Here is a 15,663-nt window from a genome sequence, read left to right as displayed (position 1 = left end):
AGAGTTGCAGATCACGACCTGTTGAAGCCAGTAGGACCACATCATGTGCAAAAAGCAGAGATGCAATCCTAAGGCCACCAAAACGGATCCCCTCAACACCTTGGCTGCGCCTAGAAATTCTGTCCATGAAGGTAATGAACAGAATCGGTGACAAAGGGCAGCCTTGGCGGAGTCCAACTCTCACCGGAAACGAGCCCGACTTACTGCCGGCAATGCGGACCAGACTCTGACACCGGTCATACAGGGACCTGACAGCCCGTATCAAAGGGCCCGGCACCCCGTACTCCCGGAGAACCTCCCACAGGGCTCCCCGAGGGACACGGTTGAACGCCTTCTCCAAGTCCACAAAGCACATGTAGACTGGTTGGGCGAACTCCCATGCACCCTCCAGGACCCTGCTGAGGGTGTAGAGCTGGTCCAGCGTTCCACGACCAGGGAGCTCGGACCCACATGCAGAGAAACCAATTCAGAGAGACCAGGGGAAAAGGTTTAACAGGTTTATTGAAGAGATAATGCAGAATGAAGTGTTGCTCTGAGCTCTGCTCAACCGGAACGGAAAAGTGAGGGGAAGACACAGCGGTTAGTTCAGGTTTCAAGTTCACAAATTTGATTTGTGAACTTGAAGAGGAGAATTTGGTCACGTTTCCAGAGAAGTTGTTGACTCTTTGACACCAGTCTGTGTGCTGTTGTTCCAGTGTTTGTCTGATTCGGTGGAGGGCCGAACAGGGTTTACCCAGAATGCGGTTGTATGTAGGTGAACGGAGAAGCTGACTGCCACTCAGATTTCTTGCGGTACTTGAACAGGTCATAGTGGAGATGAATCCCTTGCTCAGTGTGAGGCTCAAACGATCTCTTGGGGAAAAGTAGATTCAAACCTCCAGTTTAAATCCTTAGCATAGTTTGAAGCTCAGATGGTCCTTCCAGGGAGAGAAGGTCTGAAACATCCAGTTTGCAGGATGACTTCACAAAACTGGCAAACACTCTGGCGTCGAGGTAGTGGCAGTCAGCAGCTTTAGAGCGCTCCGTTAACAAGGTAACCATCTACAGGTGTGTGAGGAGGCCGACCAGAACCAGGCGCCTCCTGGTGGAGGAAGGGAGACAAACACAGAAACACACAGACAGGAATCCTGACAGTTCTAATAGCTCATACAAGCTTACTGTGCCCGAACGTCCACCCTAACCCCTAAATCCCTCAATCGCTATATACTGTAGAAGGGACTATGTAGTGGAATTCATAGCATAATAATAATAATAATACATTTTATTTAAAAAGGCGCCTTTCTGGACACTCAAGGTCACCGTACAAAACATAAAAAGTGTCAGAAAAAATAAAAATTATAATTATAAAAACATTTAAAAACATTTAAAAATACAGAGGCTGTGACAGTGAAATTGATATTTTTAAAGAGAATAAGCAATCTTGAACAGATGGGTTTTGAGTTGTATTTTAAAATGGAGAATTGAGTCCGTATTTCGAAGTTGGGGTGGTAGAGAGTTCCAGAGGCGGGGGGCAGAGCAACTGAATGCTCTGCTCCCCATGGTGGTGAGACGGGCGGAGGGGACAGACAGGTGCAAAGCAGATGAGGATCTAAGAGCACGGGAGGGGGTGGGAACATGCAGGAGGTCTGACAGATATGGGGGGGCAAGATGGTGAAGTGCCTTGAAAGTCATCATGATAATTTTATATTGAATGCGGAACTGTATGGGGAGCCAGTGGAGCTGTCGGAGGACCGGAGTGATGTGGTGGATAGAGGGAGTTCTTGTTATGATGCGAGCAGCTGAGTTCTGGACCAGTTGTAGTTTGTGGAGTGATTTCTGAGGAAGTCCAAAGAGGAGGGAGTTGCAGTAATCTAGTCGGGAGGTGACAAGGCTGTGCACAAGTATGGCAGTAGTGTGTGGGGTAAGGGAGGGACGGAGGCGGTTGATGTTTCTTAAGTGGAAGTAGGCAGACCGGGTAATGTTATTTATATGGGATTGGAAAGATAGTGTGCTATCGAGGATGACACCCAGACTCTTAACCTGGGGGGAGGGGGAGATGGAGGAGCTATCAATAGTGACTTGGAAACTGTCGGTTTTGGAAAGAGTTGATTTGGTACCAATGAGGAGAACCTCGGTTTTACTACTGTTTAATTGAAGGAAGTTGTTGGTGAACCAGGCCTTTAATTCACAGATGCAATTTCTGAGGGAGGTGGGCGGAAGAGAGGACGATGGCTGCGTGGTGAGGTAGAGCTGGGTGTCATCAGCATAGCAATGGAAGTGGATGTTGAATTTACGGAAGATATTGCCAAGGGGAAGGAGGTAGATGATGAAGAGCAGAGGCCCCAGAACAGAGCCCTGGGGCACACCTGAGGTGACGGGGGAGGGGGTGGATTTGAGGGTCTTCAGTTGAATGAACTGAGTGCGATCAGAAAAATAAGAAATAAACCAGTCCAACGGAGTGCTCGTGATGCCAATGGAAGAAAGCCTACTGAGGAGGGTGGTGTGACAGATGGTGTCGAAGGCTGCACTCAGGTCGAGGAGGATGAGGATGGTGAGTAGTCCAGAATCAGATGCCATGAGGAGGTCATTGGTGATTTTGATGAGTGCTGTTTCAGTGCTATGGAGTGGCCGGAAACCAGACTGAAATTCTTCATACAGGCTGTTGGCACATAGGTGAGAATGGAGTTGGGAGGCAACTGTTTTTTCAAGAATTTTGGAGATGAAGGGTAAATTGGAGATAGGACGGAGGTTGTTGAAGTTGGTGGGGTCGGCACCAGGTTTTTTTACAATCGGGGTGATGGCAGCAGTTTTGAGAGGTGTAGGGACAGTTCCAGTGGTGAGGGAGGAGTGGATGATAGCGGAGATGAGGGGAGCCAGAGAGGGAAGGCAGGTTTTGACAAGTTGTGTTGGGAGGGGGTCCAATTGACAGGTGGATGATTTGGATTTCCGGATGAGCTCTGTGATTTCCGAGACAGTGGGAGGATGGAAGGAGGAGAATAAATGTGTAGGCGGGGGGAGATCTGCTGAGTTGTTGAGATGAGCCGTTGATCCAAGGTTCTGGTGAATGTTCTTGATTTTTTCTGTGAAGTATGACATGATGTCATTGCAGAAGGAGGTTGTGTAAAGGTGCAGGGGGAAAGGGTCCTGGGGTTTGATGGTATTGTTAAGTATAGAGAAAAGTGACTTAGAGCTCTGTTGATTGGCAGTGATTAAGTTGGAGTAGTACTGTGATTTGGTGCTGGCAATGGAGTCCTTATAGTGCATAATGTGATTATTGTACATTTCTTTGTGTATAGTAAGACCAGTTTTTCTGTAAAGTCTTTCAAGTTGCCGTCCTTTGGTTTTCATGTTTCTGAGATTTGGGGTGTACCAGGGGGAGGAGACAGAGAAAGAAACAAATCTATTTTTTAGAGGAGCAAGTGAGTCAAGAATATTATGGAGACCAGTGTTGTAATGAAAAACCAGATCATCAGGGGTTAGTAGATTATTGAAGTCAAGGAGGCAGGATGAGTGGATACTTGAAATAAGGGTGTAGGGATCAATTTTCTTTATGTTCCGGAAGGATATGAGGCGGGATGTTTTAGAGACTGAGAGAGTAAGATTAACTGCAAATGAGAGGAGAAAATGGTCACTTATGGGGAGTTCATCAGATGTTATGTTGTGGGGGATGACACCAGAGCAACAGATTAAATCCAGAATATGTCCTTTGGTGTGTGTGGGGGTAGTGGTGTATTGCTGACATCCAAAACTCTCTAGGCAGGAAGTAAAGTCTTTGGTAAGAGGCGAATTGGTGTTGTCCATGTGGATATTGAAATCACCCAGCAGAATTAAGTTTGGTGAGAGAGAGGATAGGTGGGTGAGAAAATCAGCAAACTCAGTTAAAAAGGCACTATTCGGTTTTGGGGGGCGGTAGACAGCAGCAATGATGGTTGGAGTTGGACCAGATAGCTTGCAGACTGTGGATTCAAACGTGCTTGAAACTGGAGCTGATACCGGCGAGACTTTCCAATTCTCGCGATGAATTATCGCGAGACCTCCTCCGCGACCGGAACCACGGGGTTGAGAGATGTAAACAAACCCACTAGGAGTGGAATCGTTGAGCTGAGAGTAATCTTGGGGCTGTTGCCAGGTCTCGGTTAAGCAGAGAAAGTCCAGTTTACGGTCAGTGATGAGATCCTGAATGAGATGTCCCTTGCTTGTCAGTGAACGGATGTTGAGCAGAGCAAAGTTGAGTGCGTTGTTGTCGCAGCTGGTGGTGGTGCTAGCCGACCGAGCTAGGCGGGCTAACACGCTGTGGTCGACAGCCCGGCTGGTGGAGCATGGAGGGCGACGAATCCACCGTCGGGAGCTGGACCAGATGGATTTTATTGCTGTTGAACCGTTGCGGTGGACAATCCGACGGGAACCTCGGTGGATGTATCTCCGACGTGGCTGGAAGGTGATGTCCGGGTGAAGGTGGAGAGCCTCGGGCGCAGGTCCAAGGGAGTGACAGCGGAGCCGGAGCAGGTCAGCGGGTGAATACTGCAGCAAACCCGCCACTTGCAGGTGAGCGGGCAGTAGGAATATCCAGATACAGACAAGCAGGGTGTATTTCCTGCCGGTCCACATTATTAAAAACGCCAGGTGAGGCTGAAAACGAGGCAGGACAGGTGAGCTACTGGTAGTAGCCTAGTTGGGACTCACACAGTCCTGTAGTGCTGACGAATCGTGGTCGTATTCCCAGTAAAAACAATCCCAGTAAAAACAATTAGACTGTCCGTTAGAAAGTAAAAAAGTTTAAAAGTTACCGGTGAGCGAAGGCAGTGAGCAACGAATACAAAAATACCGGCGAGCAGCGGCAGCAAGTCGTGCCAGCGTTCACTCCCCCAGCGTATCCTCAAAGTATCCTCAGAGTTAACTTTGCAGGAGTTAATGGGACTGGCAGTACCTGGCATAACTGGCCATTTGGACAGATGATCACTGGTGTTTGCTCACCGTTGGTCATGTGACTCCTCCTCCACTGTGTGGTACCTGCGGCATTTTGCTACTGGTCGCCGCTCTCTGGTAGAGACTGCCTATGGCGACAACAGGCCACTGTGACAGCTAATCCCATAATACTACTAGGAGAGCACAAAGCATTCCGGGATTTAGCTGCCTCTTCCGAGGCTTTTCTTTTCTTCTCATACATTTCTCAGACATACGACCCTCAGCCATTTTCAAAGAACTGTGGTGAGAAAGGTGAACTTCAATGACTGTCAGAAACCATAGCTCACCACAGATATACGCTTGAAAGTGCACCTGCGCAGAAAAAGATACCTAACTGGGGACGAGCACGTAGGACGGCCTTACGTAAACATATCACCTCAATGATTGACAATTAGGACGACCACTTAATTAGATGATGCACCCAGAAATAAAAGATTGTGCTCTATACCTTTAATGGGGACCCTAGATCAGGGTTCGGCAACTCACGGCGCTGCAGCTGCATCCGGCACTTTAGCTCTTCCCAGAGGGCAGCAGGGAAAACAGTCCATGGTGGGGATGTGAGCGGTAATTTTTCCCAGTGGATCATCTAAATAAGGGGTCCTACTAACTGTCAATCATTCTGGTGATATGTCTACGTAACGCCAGCCTACGTGCTCATCCCGTTAGCTATCTGTTTGTCATTTAAGCTGATCTTTCTCAGCGTGGTTCTTTGAAAATAGCCGAGGGTCATAAGAGAAAAAATATCTACAAAGTGAATGAGAAGAATAGAGAGGTCTCAGAGGAGAGAAACAAGACCAGAGTGTTTTGGGGAGATTCTTTCATGTGATGGCGTACACAGAAAGCACAGCTCTGGCTTCCCACTGATACTTCATTTGCAAATTTTCTTCTTGACAGGCAAAATTTGACATGCTATTTGGAGAAATCCATTTCTCCAGTGATTCTTCATCACTGCTTGTAAAACGAGGAGAAATGGGCTTGTCAGTGGTCTCATGTACGTTTAATATGTGTTCCTGCTCAAGAGCGGGTACTGTGTTGTGCATGTGCATTTTTTTTTTAATGGAGAGTGGTTTTTTTAATGGTGGGTCTTTTAAAAAATTCACTAAAATCATCCAGTATACCTTAATAATTGTGATTGATTGTGCAGCATTTAGGTCAATTAAAACAAACACAACTGAGGCCACTGTTTCTCATTTAGCAAGATGCTAACACAAATAATACATTTTCCTGGTCTTGGTGCCTTCCTAACTTCCAACACAATTCAGATAGCATTTATTATGGCACTCCTTAGATGTCCATACAGATTTGAGGTATTCGAATCAAGCTTGAATACTACCAGTTGACAAACTCCTGTGATGCAGCTTGTGTGTCAAATTTTGAGGTGCACAAAGTTTCCTGCTTGGGACTTTAGTATGTATACAGGAAAATGCAATTCATTGCATTTTTTTAACATGTTAGAATGTGTCTAATGAATTTATCAAAATAAATGTGTTAAAGTCCACACCCTACTTTTAAATTATAGCCTATTGTGACTCAAACTCATCTAAAGGTAATGTTTTGTTATGGATGGCAATGTCTAAATTCTCTTTATTTCCACAGTGTACTGGTCCAGCCAGGATGTCCAGCCATCTACCAAAAGAAAACAAAAAAAGGGAACTTTGGCACTGTGACCAGAGTCACTATTGGTGAAAAAATACTGAACAGACCAAATAAAACCATCTTGCTTGTTGGGGAGACTGGAGCAGGAAAATCTACTCTAGTCAATGCGCTGTTCAATTATGCCATGGGACTTAAGTGGGAGGATAAGGTTTGGTATAAGATTGTTGAGGAAGGGAATGAAACTTCAACATCGGATGTGATGGTGTACGAGATCTTTGAGTATAAAACTCTGCCCTACTCTCTGACCATCATCGATACTCCTGGTTATAGAGATACAGTAGGACTTAAATATGATGCTATCATCAATCAAAGATTGTTTGACTTGTTTCGGTCAGAGGAAAGGATCCATGAAGTTCATGCTGTCGGTGTGGTGATGAAAGCAACAGAAAACAAAAAGAAAAACCAGCTGTCATATGTCTCAGATTCAGTGATGTGTCTGTTTGGTAAAGACTTGGATAAAAAAACTGTAGGTCTTATTACATACTCTGATGGGACGAAACCTGAAACATCTTTTCAGGGTTTAGGAAGAGGCCCTTTTTACTTAACATTTAATAACCGTCAAACTGAGGCACGCACAAAGGAAACTAGCTCAGATCTAGAAGAAGCATGGAGATTGGGAGAGAGGGGAATGAGCCAATTCTCAGATTTTCTTCAAAAGATCTCAGCAGAGCAGCTGCAAGTAAATGTTACATTTGACTCGTTCATCAGATCAACAGCCTCCATCCACAACATGCAAGAGAGAATCAGACTAACTGAATTGAAACAGAAAGAAATCAAACAGATTCAAGAGGCTCTGAAGAAACACAAACAAGAGATTAAGATGAACAAGAAGTTCACTATTGAGGTAGAGGAAGTCTACAAAGTTAAAGAACCCCTTGATGGTGAGAATGCATTCTTTAAAGCAGCTGTCTGCTGCACCGTCTGTGAGGAAAACTGTCACTATCCTGGATGTACGATTGCCCCAAACCCTGAAAAGTGTGAGGTCATGAAATCAAACTCTTGCACTGTTTGTAGCGAGAAATGTCCCGTTTCAAAACATGTTAGAGTAGACTGGAAGTATGTCACCAAGACTAGGAAAGCGCAGATAACCAAAGAGGAATGTAAAAAGAAGTACTTAAAGCATATTACAGATACAAAGAAGCAGGAAAAATTTAAAGAAACTCTTGCAAAGAAAATAGAAAGCTTGAACTGGGAAAAGGGACGTTTGATAGACAAATCTTATGATCTTGCGGTCAAACTGGATCCAACTCTCCTTAAAGTGAACTCGGTTTCCACGTACATCAATTTGGACTACCTGATTAAGAAGATTAAGGAAAGGGGAGATAAAGAGAAGCTGCATGCACTAGAAATGATAGATGCCCAAATGGATGGAGGAGCCAAATCAGTCATTGAGTGCAAGTAAGTCCAATCAATATTTAAGGTTTTATGTTACAAGGATTTCTTTATATGGACACATAGTGAAAACCAGATCCTTACTAATTGATAAATAACTTGGCTCAGATAACTACTCTCTATTTAACATGTTTATTGGTGTTTTAAACAAAAGAGAAAACTGTATTATGATTATGATTAATAATAAAATATTTACAATAAGAAAGTAGGGGTGTAAATAATAATCTTTTTGTATCGATGCATCGATCCAACAGCCGACGATCCGATGAATCGATACGTCCGCAAGAGTATCGATTCATGTTTTTTTCCTCCGGTCTATTTTTATCCATTTGCTCCTGGGCGTAATTCTCCCTCCCGTGCTGCGGTAGCGCTAAACCTGTTTTGCCCTCCTACCTACATTTTTGATTTATGCTCAGTATTGAAGCGTGGTCTGTGCTACACGCTGTGGGTCTAGATTCGGCCAAGGCGGAGAGGAAGAGGGGGCGAGTTTAGTCCGATGACGGAGGAACATGAGGGCAAAAAAAAAACTGGGATCCAGGAGGGAAAAGGCAGTATTTTTTGATGCAAGGCCTTTAAGAATCTATAATGCAGGGGTATTATTATTTTTCAGTGAATAAGGTTTTAATTGGAATAGGTGGAGTGCAACTCTTCTACTTCTTTTATTTGCTGTAGTACTAAAAAAAAAGCGAAAATAACGATATTACAGCTGTCATTGAATAATTTCAAATTTGAAACATTGTCTAGCCTGTAAGGTGAAGGAAAAAAACAACCAATTAATCGAATCGAATCACATCGTGATGTATTCTTGAGTATTGAAAATAATCGAATCGGTAGGTAAGGAAATCGATACTGAATCGAATTGCCATGATGGATGTGATTTACACCCCTATAAGAAAGGCATATTCTCGTTTCAATGGGCCACATGTTTATAATTGATGAAATCATTGCGTTTATTTTAAAGGAAATATTCTAGAATTCACCAACCCTTTACTCGCTGTCAGAGATAAAATAGATCTTGGGTCCAACTACCTTGTTAACATAAGAATTGTTGTTCTGTAACCAGGTGATGTTCTATATAAATATTATTAGCTCACTCCACAGTTGGGCAGCATAAAGAACAGTAAAATAAAAAATGTTAAGACTGGGGGTATATTCTTACTGCAGTTTCTGACTAAACTTTAAATGTTTATCTTATTTAAATAAACCCAAATTTCTCTGCTCTTTGTACAGGTTTGACAACACTTCTCTACAATATATAAAATCCAACAGTGTTGCCCTCAAACCAGGACCCCCTGCTGTCTACCAGCTTAAAACAAGAAAAATAACCTCGGGGACTGTGTCTAGAATGACTTTTGGCAAAAAGAAACAAAACAAACCAAATAAAAACATCTTACTTGTTGGTGAAACAGGAGCTGGAAAATCTACTCTGATCAATGCTATGGTCAACTATGCCATGGGAGTGAAGTTTGAGGATAAAGTTTGCTTTCAGATTGTAGAAGACGAGAATAGAAATCAGGTAGAGAGTCAGACATCAGATGTTACTGTATATGAGGTCTTTGGTTTTGAAGGTAAAAACCTTCCCTTCTCTCTGACCATCATCGATACGCCTGGCTTTGGAGACACCAGAGGTTATGATCGTGATGTCATTGTCTGTGAGAGATTATTTGACTTGTTTCGATCAAGCGATGGCATTCACAAGCTTGATGCCGTGGGTTTGGTGCTGAAGTCAAGTGTTAACCGTCTCAGTGACCGACTGAAGTACATCTTCAATTCAGTGATGTCTCTGTTTGGAAGAGACATAGAGAAAAACATTGTAGCCCTGGTTACCCACTCCACTGGAAGAAAACCAAATGATGTGCTTAAGGCTCTTGAAGCTGCAAATATTAAGTGTGCAAAAGATGAAAAGAAACAGCCAGTTTACTTCCTGTTTAACAACTGCCAACATGAGGAGAGAACAGGGGAACCAAAAGTCTATGAAAACGCTGACAAAATAGCAATAAGAGGACTGAGTGGCTTTACTGCCTTTCTGCGTAACACTGAGCCTCAAAAACTAGAAATGACCTTGGAAGTTCTCAATGAACGTATCAGACTGTCCGCCTGCATCCAAAACCTGGAAGAAAAGATCAAACTGTCTGAGCTGAAACAAAAAGAGATTAAACAGATCCAAGACGCTCTGAAGAACTATGACGAAAACATGACAAAAGATGACACGGTCACTGTAGAATATAATGAGGCCTACAAAGACAAAGAAGATATTGAAGGAGAGATGTGGCTGATGGTTTTAGTCAAAGGAGCAGTTTGCTGTACCATCTGTGAGGAGAACTGCCACTATCCTGGATGTTCAAGTTCTAAAAGCCCTGAGGACTGTGAGGTGATGAAAGATGGCTACTGCACTGTTTGTACTTTAAAGTGCCCAGTGTCGGCTCATGTGAAAGGGAAGTGGAGATATGTGAACAAGACAAAGAAAGTTCGGAAAAGTCTGGATGAGATTAGAAGAAGATCAATACGAGAACAAGGTTTGAATTTTTTAGGACACCTTGACAAAGACATGAAAAAGCTTCGCACAGAGAAGTCACAGCTGCTGGATGAGTGCTATCAACATGTCAAAAAACTGGAAAGGATTGCCTTGAATGTTACTTCTGTCTCCACATTTGTTAACTATGAGTTTCTCATTGAAAAACTAAAGGAAATAGGAGAGGCAAACAAGATTCAAAAACTGGAGGAGATGAAAAACAAAGGTGATGAACGGACCAGAATCAAGATCCAGTATGTGTGGGGAAAAGTCAAATCAGCCGGCAAAAAAATTCAAACGGTGTTACAGTGTTAAAAGCCAGGTTTCTTCAAATCCAGTCTTTGCAGTCTAATGTCCTGTACTTTTTAGATGTGTCTCTGTTTCAACACATCCAAATCAAATGGCTCAACTGCCTGATCAGTAGTAGGAGTTTTATTAAGGACTTGATTATTTGAATATACAGTGTTTTGAAGTAAAGATATTTCTAAAAGGGATAGAATGCCACACCTCCAGGGCTGATATTGAAAAACTGCTTTAGACTGTTTTTGATATGCATGATGGTGCCGGATCCCAAGGGGAATGGCTTAATCTTTGAGAGTGTTTTAACAATTAATAAAGACAAAGTACTGCTAGAAAAAAGAAAAGACTATTTGATAATAGTAGGTAGCGGACAATGAGCACTATGGCAGGTTTTGAAGGACTAATCAACTAACTCATACCCTATTTATATTGCAAACATAAATCTTGTCTACACAAGAAAAAAGTAACTTTTGTGTTTTGAAAGTGGAAGAAAACAATGTTGATTTCAGTATATTTAGGTTTTGATTTATCCAAAATATTAAGAAGGAAATGTGCAAATGTAAAATACTAATGCCAACTATTTTATTACATCATTTGAGCACAGTATGCTGCTGGATTATTGTGCTAATTAAAGGACATCCCTAATAATTACATTTAGTTTTAGTTTTGTTTTAGTAGCAGCACCTCTACTAATGGTATAGCTTATGGTTTTGGGGGGTTTTATACGGCATATATCTATGTTGATAAAGAAATTGAGTTTGTGCATTAATATTTACTGTACTTTAAAAGTTAAACTGCTTATATCAATGTATGGAAAGGGGAAAGTTTAATGGGAGAAATTAATGTTTTTCTTCACTATCAACCAGTAAATCTTTGGAATAAATTATATCTTAATTTTGTTTCTTCTATATTTGATACTGCACATCTCTAGAACACTAATATTCCTAAAACTTGTTAAAATCTGACTAAACTGAAGGAGCTTTGTATTTTTATCTTATGTTGTTATTTTTTACATTCTTCTACATGTAATCCTGTGGATATATTTGTTTGAATCATTAAATTAATTAAATTAATCCATAAACACTTGGACTACTTTTTAATTTTTCTGGCTGAAGGTTTAGATTAAAACACATTCCAGAGAAATATGTATAGATACATGTTAGAAGTGTGACATCATGAAGCATTCTAACTTACCAGAGGAGACCAGATTCTGCTGCAATAAAGAGGTCATTTGTAATTTTTAAGAGTGCAGATTCAGTGGTGTGGCCAGGGCAGACACCAGACTGGAATTTTTCATGTAGTCTATAGTGGGTTAGGTTAAAGTAAAGTTGTGAGGCAGCTACTTTCTCCAGAATTTTAGGAATACAGGACAGATTGAAGATGGGACCATCCAGAAAGTTTTGTAAATGCAGATTGTCTGCCATGCCACAACCTGGTTTCTGAGTATTAACCACATTAACATTAAATTCATTAAATAACTGCTAACATATTAGTCTTAGATATAAAAAATATTTATTGATTATTCCTTGCTGACCAGACTTTTCCTTTTAAATTTTTCACTGTCTCCAGGAAAATGAAAAACCTAATAAAACTACAATTAAAATTTTACTTGTACAAGTAGAACATTATTGTCTGCAAGTGTGCTGATATTCCTCAAAACTCTGTTCAGTGAGATTAGTGGGAGCATACTTTATTTAACTGGATCATTCTTCTTCTACTTTAACTTATTGCAGCTACTTTGATTAATATGAAGTGGTCCAGTTTGCTTGGCTAAAATATAAACTTAAACAACTCTTCTGGCTGTTCCTCATACTGTTATAATGCATAGATGTGAAAATTAAAACTCATTCACCAACAAGGAGGCATTGACTGCTCCTCTGCAGATGCAGTACAGTTTTCCCCAGTATCTGGAAAATATTTGTCCTGGGTGTTAGGTTTACTCAATTATGATTATAAAATTAATGTATGTATGCTTATGAAACATTTGAGCAAGGGGATGCTCTACTGTGTCTTGTGATTCAGTCAGGAGACCATCCTGCCTTGTGATTCTGGTGGAGCATCTTGTCTTTATGAACTGATCAATTGTTCTGTCACAACAATACTGTTTTGTAACCATGTGTTATATTCTGTTAATAAAAGACGGCTGCAGGAGGAGATTTGGAGGAAAAAAGCCTGAAGTTGAGTTGGGCTTTTTTTCCACTACTGCAGAAGTTGCTAGAATCTCTTTCCTGTGTAGACTCAGTTTCTCTTTTACAAACCTACATTTTTGTAACCTAACACTGAGAAACAAATACTTTTGGTTTTGTTGTATTTGCAAGGATAATTGCTACAGACCAATGCACACTTAGGTGAAGAACAGTGAACAGTTTTTTCTATGAGATGTAAACTGGTTTAATCAGGGCCCTTCATGGACAGGCGCCTGGCTACATGACAGGTCTGATCCAGCCGTATACGTCGGTCCGTAGCCTACGGTCTTCAGGTCAAAACCTGCTTATGGTTCCTCGGACCCGTTTTAAAACCCGAGGAGACCGGTGCTTTAAAGCGGTGGCACCCCGTCTTTGGAATGAACTCCCCCTGTCCCTGCGCTCTCTGGACTTGGTGGACATCTTTAAAAAGCAGCTAAAAACACACCTGTTTTCACTAGCCTTCCAAAGCACATAGCCTGTTGTTTTATTCCCTTATTTATTATAGCTTTTATTGCATTTTATCTGTTTTTACTTGTGTTGTTTTTATGTTATCATGTGAAGCACTTTGTGACTTTGTCTGTGAAAAGTGCTATACAAATAAAGTTTACTTACTTACTTACTTAATCACCCATTAAATCCAATAATCCAGTAAATGAAATTGAATAGAAATATGACAAAATTGTACTTTTACAACTACAAAAGTAAATACACATTACAACACAAGCAGAAAACCATCTCACATAATGTAAACAAGTCCTTGTTCTACAAATTGTCATAAATGAGTGAGTTTTAGATTGATGGAGGAGTCATGGTATGTAACCTAAATAGCTGGAATAGAACAAACAGTTGACACCAACCAGAACAGCCTGTTTCAGTACACTGGCTCTGAATGAAAGCACCAGCCTCTGACCCTGCATACAAACCAGATAATGCAGTCACGTAAAGCATATTTAAATACTTTTAGTTTCTCTTTGCTAAAATGAAAATATGTTGTTCCAATGAAACAACAGATTATAGCAACAAAGATCCGTGAAGCAGAAGCAGGCTTGACATCTATTGTAAAGTCATATAAATAAGTGACGGTTACTCTTTGGTGAAACTGTCACCCTAACAAGGCATCTAAAGTTACTGAATGGATAGGATTTGTCATTTAAATTACATATTACCGGTATAAAGTTTTCTTAAACTCTTGCTTTCATGTCAGTATGGTAAAGTAATGGTAATGGTAAAGTATGGTCAGTATGGAATTCCATGGATTTCCTATTTCAAGGCTGGACTATTGTACTACTTACTATAAGGAAGTGTCCTAAAGGTAGATACCAGTCTTTGGCTAATAGAGTACACTTCAGCCTGAATTCTGATTAAATTTAAAGAGATCATATTACTCCTATTTTAACTTCCTTTCAGTCTATTAGGATTATTGTTATTGATGGTGTGTGAGTCTGTTAAACCCTAATATTGAATAGCTGTGACATGTCTAAACTCATCTTTTCTCAAGTAGTTTATCTAATTAGAACAGTTCCTATGTCAGGATATACAGTTACCATTTTCTTTATGTACATGACAGAGATTTAGTAATGTGGATATTTCTTAGCAGCGAGTTCTTTGATCTGTGACACTGAATAATATGCTTAGTCCGTGTGGCAGACACCCTGTCTACTTTTAAGGCTAGGCTTAAAACTTTCCTTTGCGATCAAGCTTATAGTTAGAGTGGCTCAGGTTATCCTGAGCTATCTCTATAGTTATGCTGCTATAGGCTTAGACTTCTGGAGGACATAGGGACCCTTTTTCATCAGTCTGCTTCATTCTGTCTCTATTCTCCCAATCTGCAGAATCTGTTTGTTCAATCTCTAACGTTCTGCTCTCTGCTTTTTCTCATAGCAGCTTCATCTGGTCTGTTCCTATTTGGCTGTGACTCCATCCTGGAGAGAAATATCAGCTGTGCTGCTGCCATCAACACCTTTGTTTATAGATGTTGGAGATCTGCCTGTTTTCCAGTGTGGTCCTGTTTCTCTGACCGTGACTGGCTGGATGTGCTCTCTTCATCTTCTGACATGGGAGCTGGCTCGGAGCTCGTCTGCCTGGCTGTGTGTTTCCTGGATGGGGCTGCCTTTTACAGCTGCTTTTCTATGTCTGCTTCTTTCTCCTTGAACCCCAGTCAGCCTCTGCCACACTGAGCCTGGTTCTGCTGGAGGTTTCTTCCTGTTAAAAGGAAGTTTTTCCTCTCCGCTGTCGGTACATGCTTAGTGTGAGGGATTGCCTTTGAGTCAATGCAATCAACAGTTTTTTCTTAGATAGAAAACTTTGATTCAATTTGACTGTATGATCTGGTTGAACTATTAAGTGCCTTAAGATGACTTGTGTTGTGAATTGGTGCTATATAAATAAACTGAATGGAATTGAATTGAATATCTTTATATGGCTGGAACAACGGATGACTCCTCATTTACAAACGTATGATGTGATGATGGAGGCATTATCGAGTTGCATAAATCAGCTGTGATTCGGGGAGAACTTCATGGAGAAGCGAGCCCGTTTGTTAAGCGCTGCTGTCTGTAATCCTGTTTCCGGTTCACTCGTGGAGAGCCTCTGATAGACCAACCCCACAGCCGCGGCTGCAATGAGGGGCCGAGATTCCTTCTTAACAAAATATCTCCAGTGCTTTTTGAGGGG

The 15,663-nt window shown here is 41.5% G+C and overlaps 1 protein-coding gene across 1 annotated transcript; it reads left to right on the top strand.

The window, feature by feature from the left end:
* The first annotated feature begins 7,124 nt into the window (after positions 1-7,124).
* Positions 7,125-11,598, top strand: LOC119780549. The gene is made up of 2 exons (XM_038280615.1): positions 7,125-7,998; positions 9,223-11,598. Exons 1-2 carry the CDS (start codon positions 7,229-7,231, stop codon positions 10,817-10,819), a joined length of 2,367 nt encoding a protein of 788 aa, XP_038136543.1. The 5' UTR covers positions 7,125-7,228; the 3' UTR covers positions 10,820-11,598.
* The last annotated feature ends 4,065 nt before the right edge of the window (positions 11,599-15,663 follow it).

Source organism: Cyprinodon tularosa, unplaced genomic scaffold, assembly GCF_016077235.1.
Source record: "Cyprinodon tularosa strain WSP-4 unplaced genomic scaffold, ASM1607723v1 ctg162, whole genome shotgun sequence".
Taxonomy (NCBI): domain Eukaryota; kingdom Metazoa; phylum Chordata; class Actinopteri; order Cyprinodontiformes; family Cyprinodontidae; genus Cyprinodon; species Cyprinodon tularosa.
Note: the sequence above shows the minus strand (reverse complement) of the source record. Positions and strands in the feature narration are given on the sequence as shown.

Excerpts from the sequence above, each read along its gene's own strand:
- LOC119780549 (XM_038280615.1), top strand. The coding sequence starts at position 7,229 with ATGAGCCAATTCTCAGATTTTCTTCAAAAGATCTCAGCAGAGCAGCTG. Across the intron at positions 7,999-9,222 it reads AAATCAGTCATTGAGTGCAA|GTTTGACAACACTTCTCTAC; the intron begins GTAAGTCCAATC and ends CTCTTTGTACAG.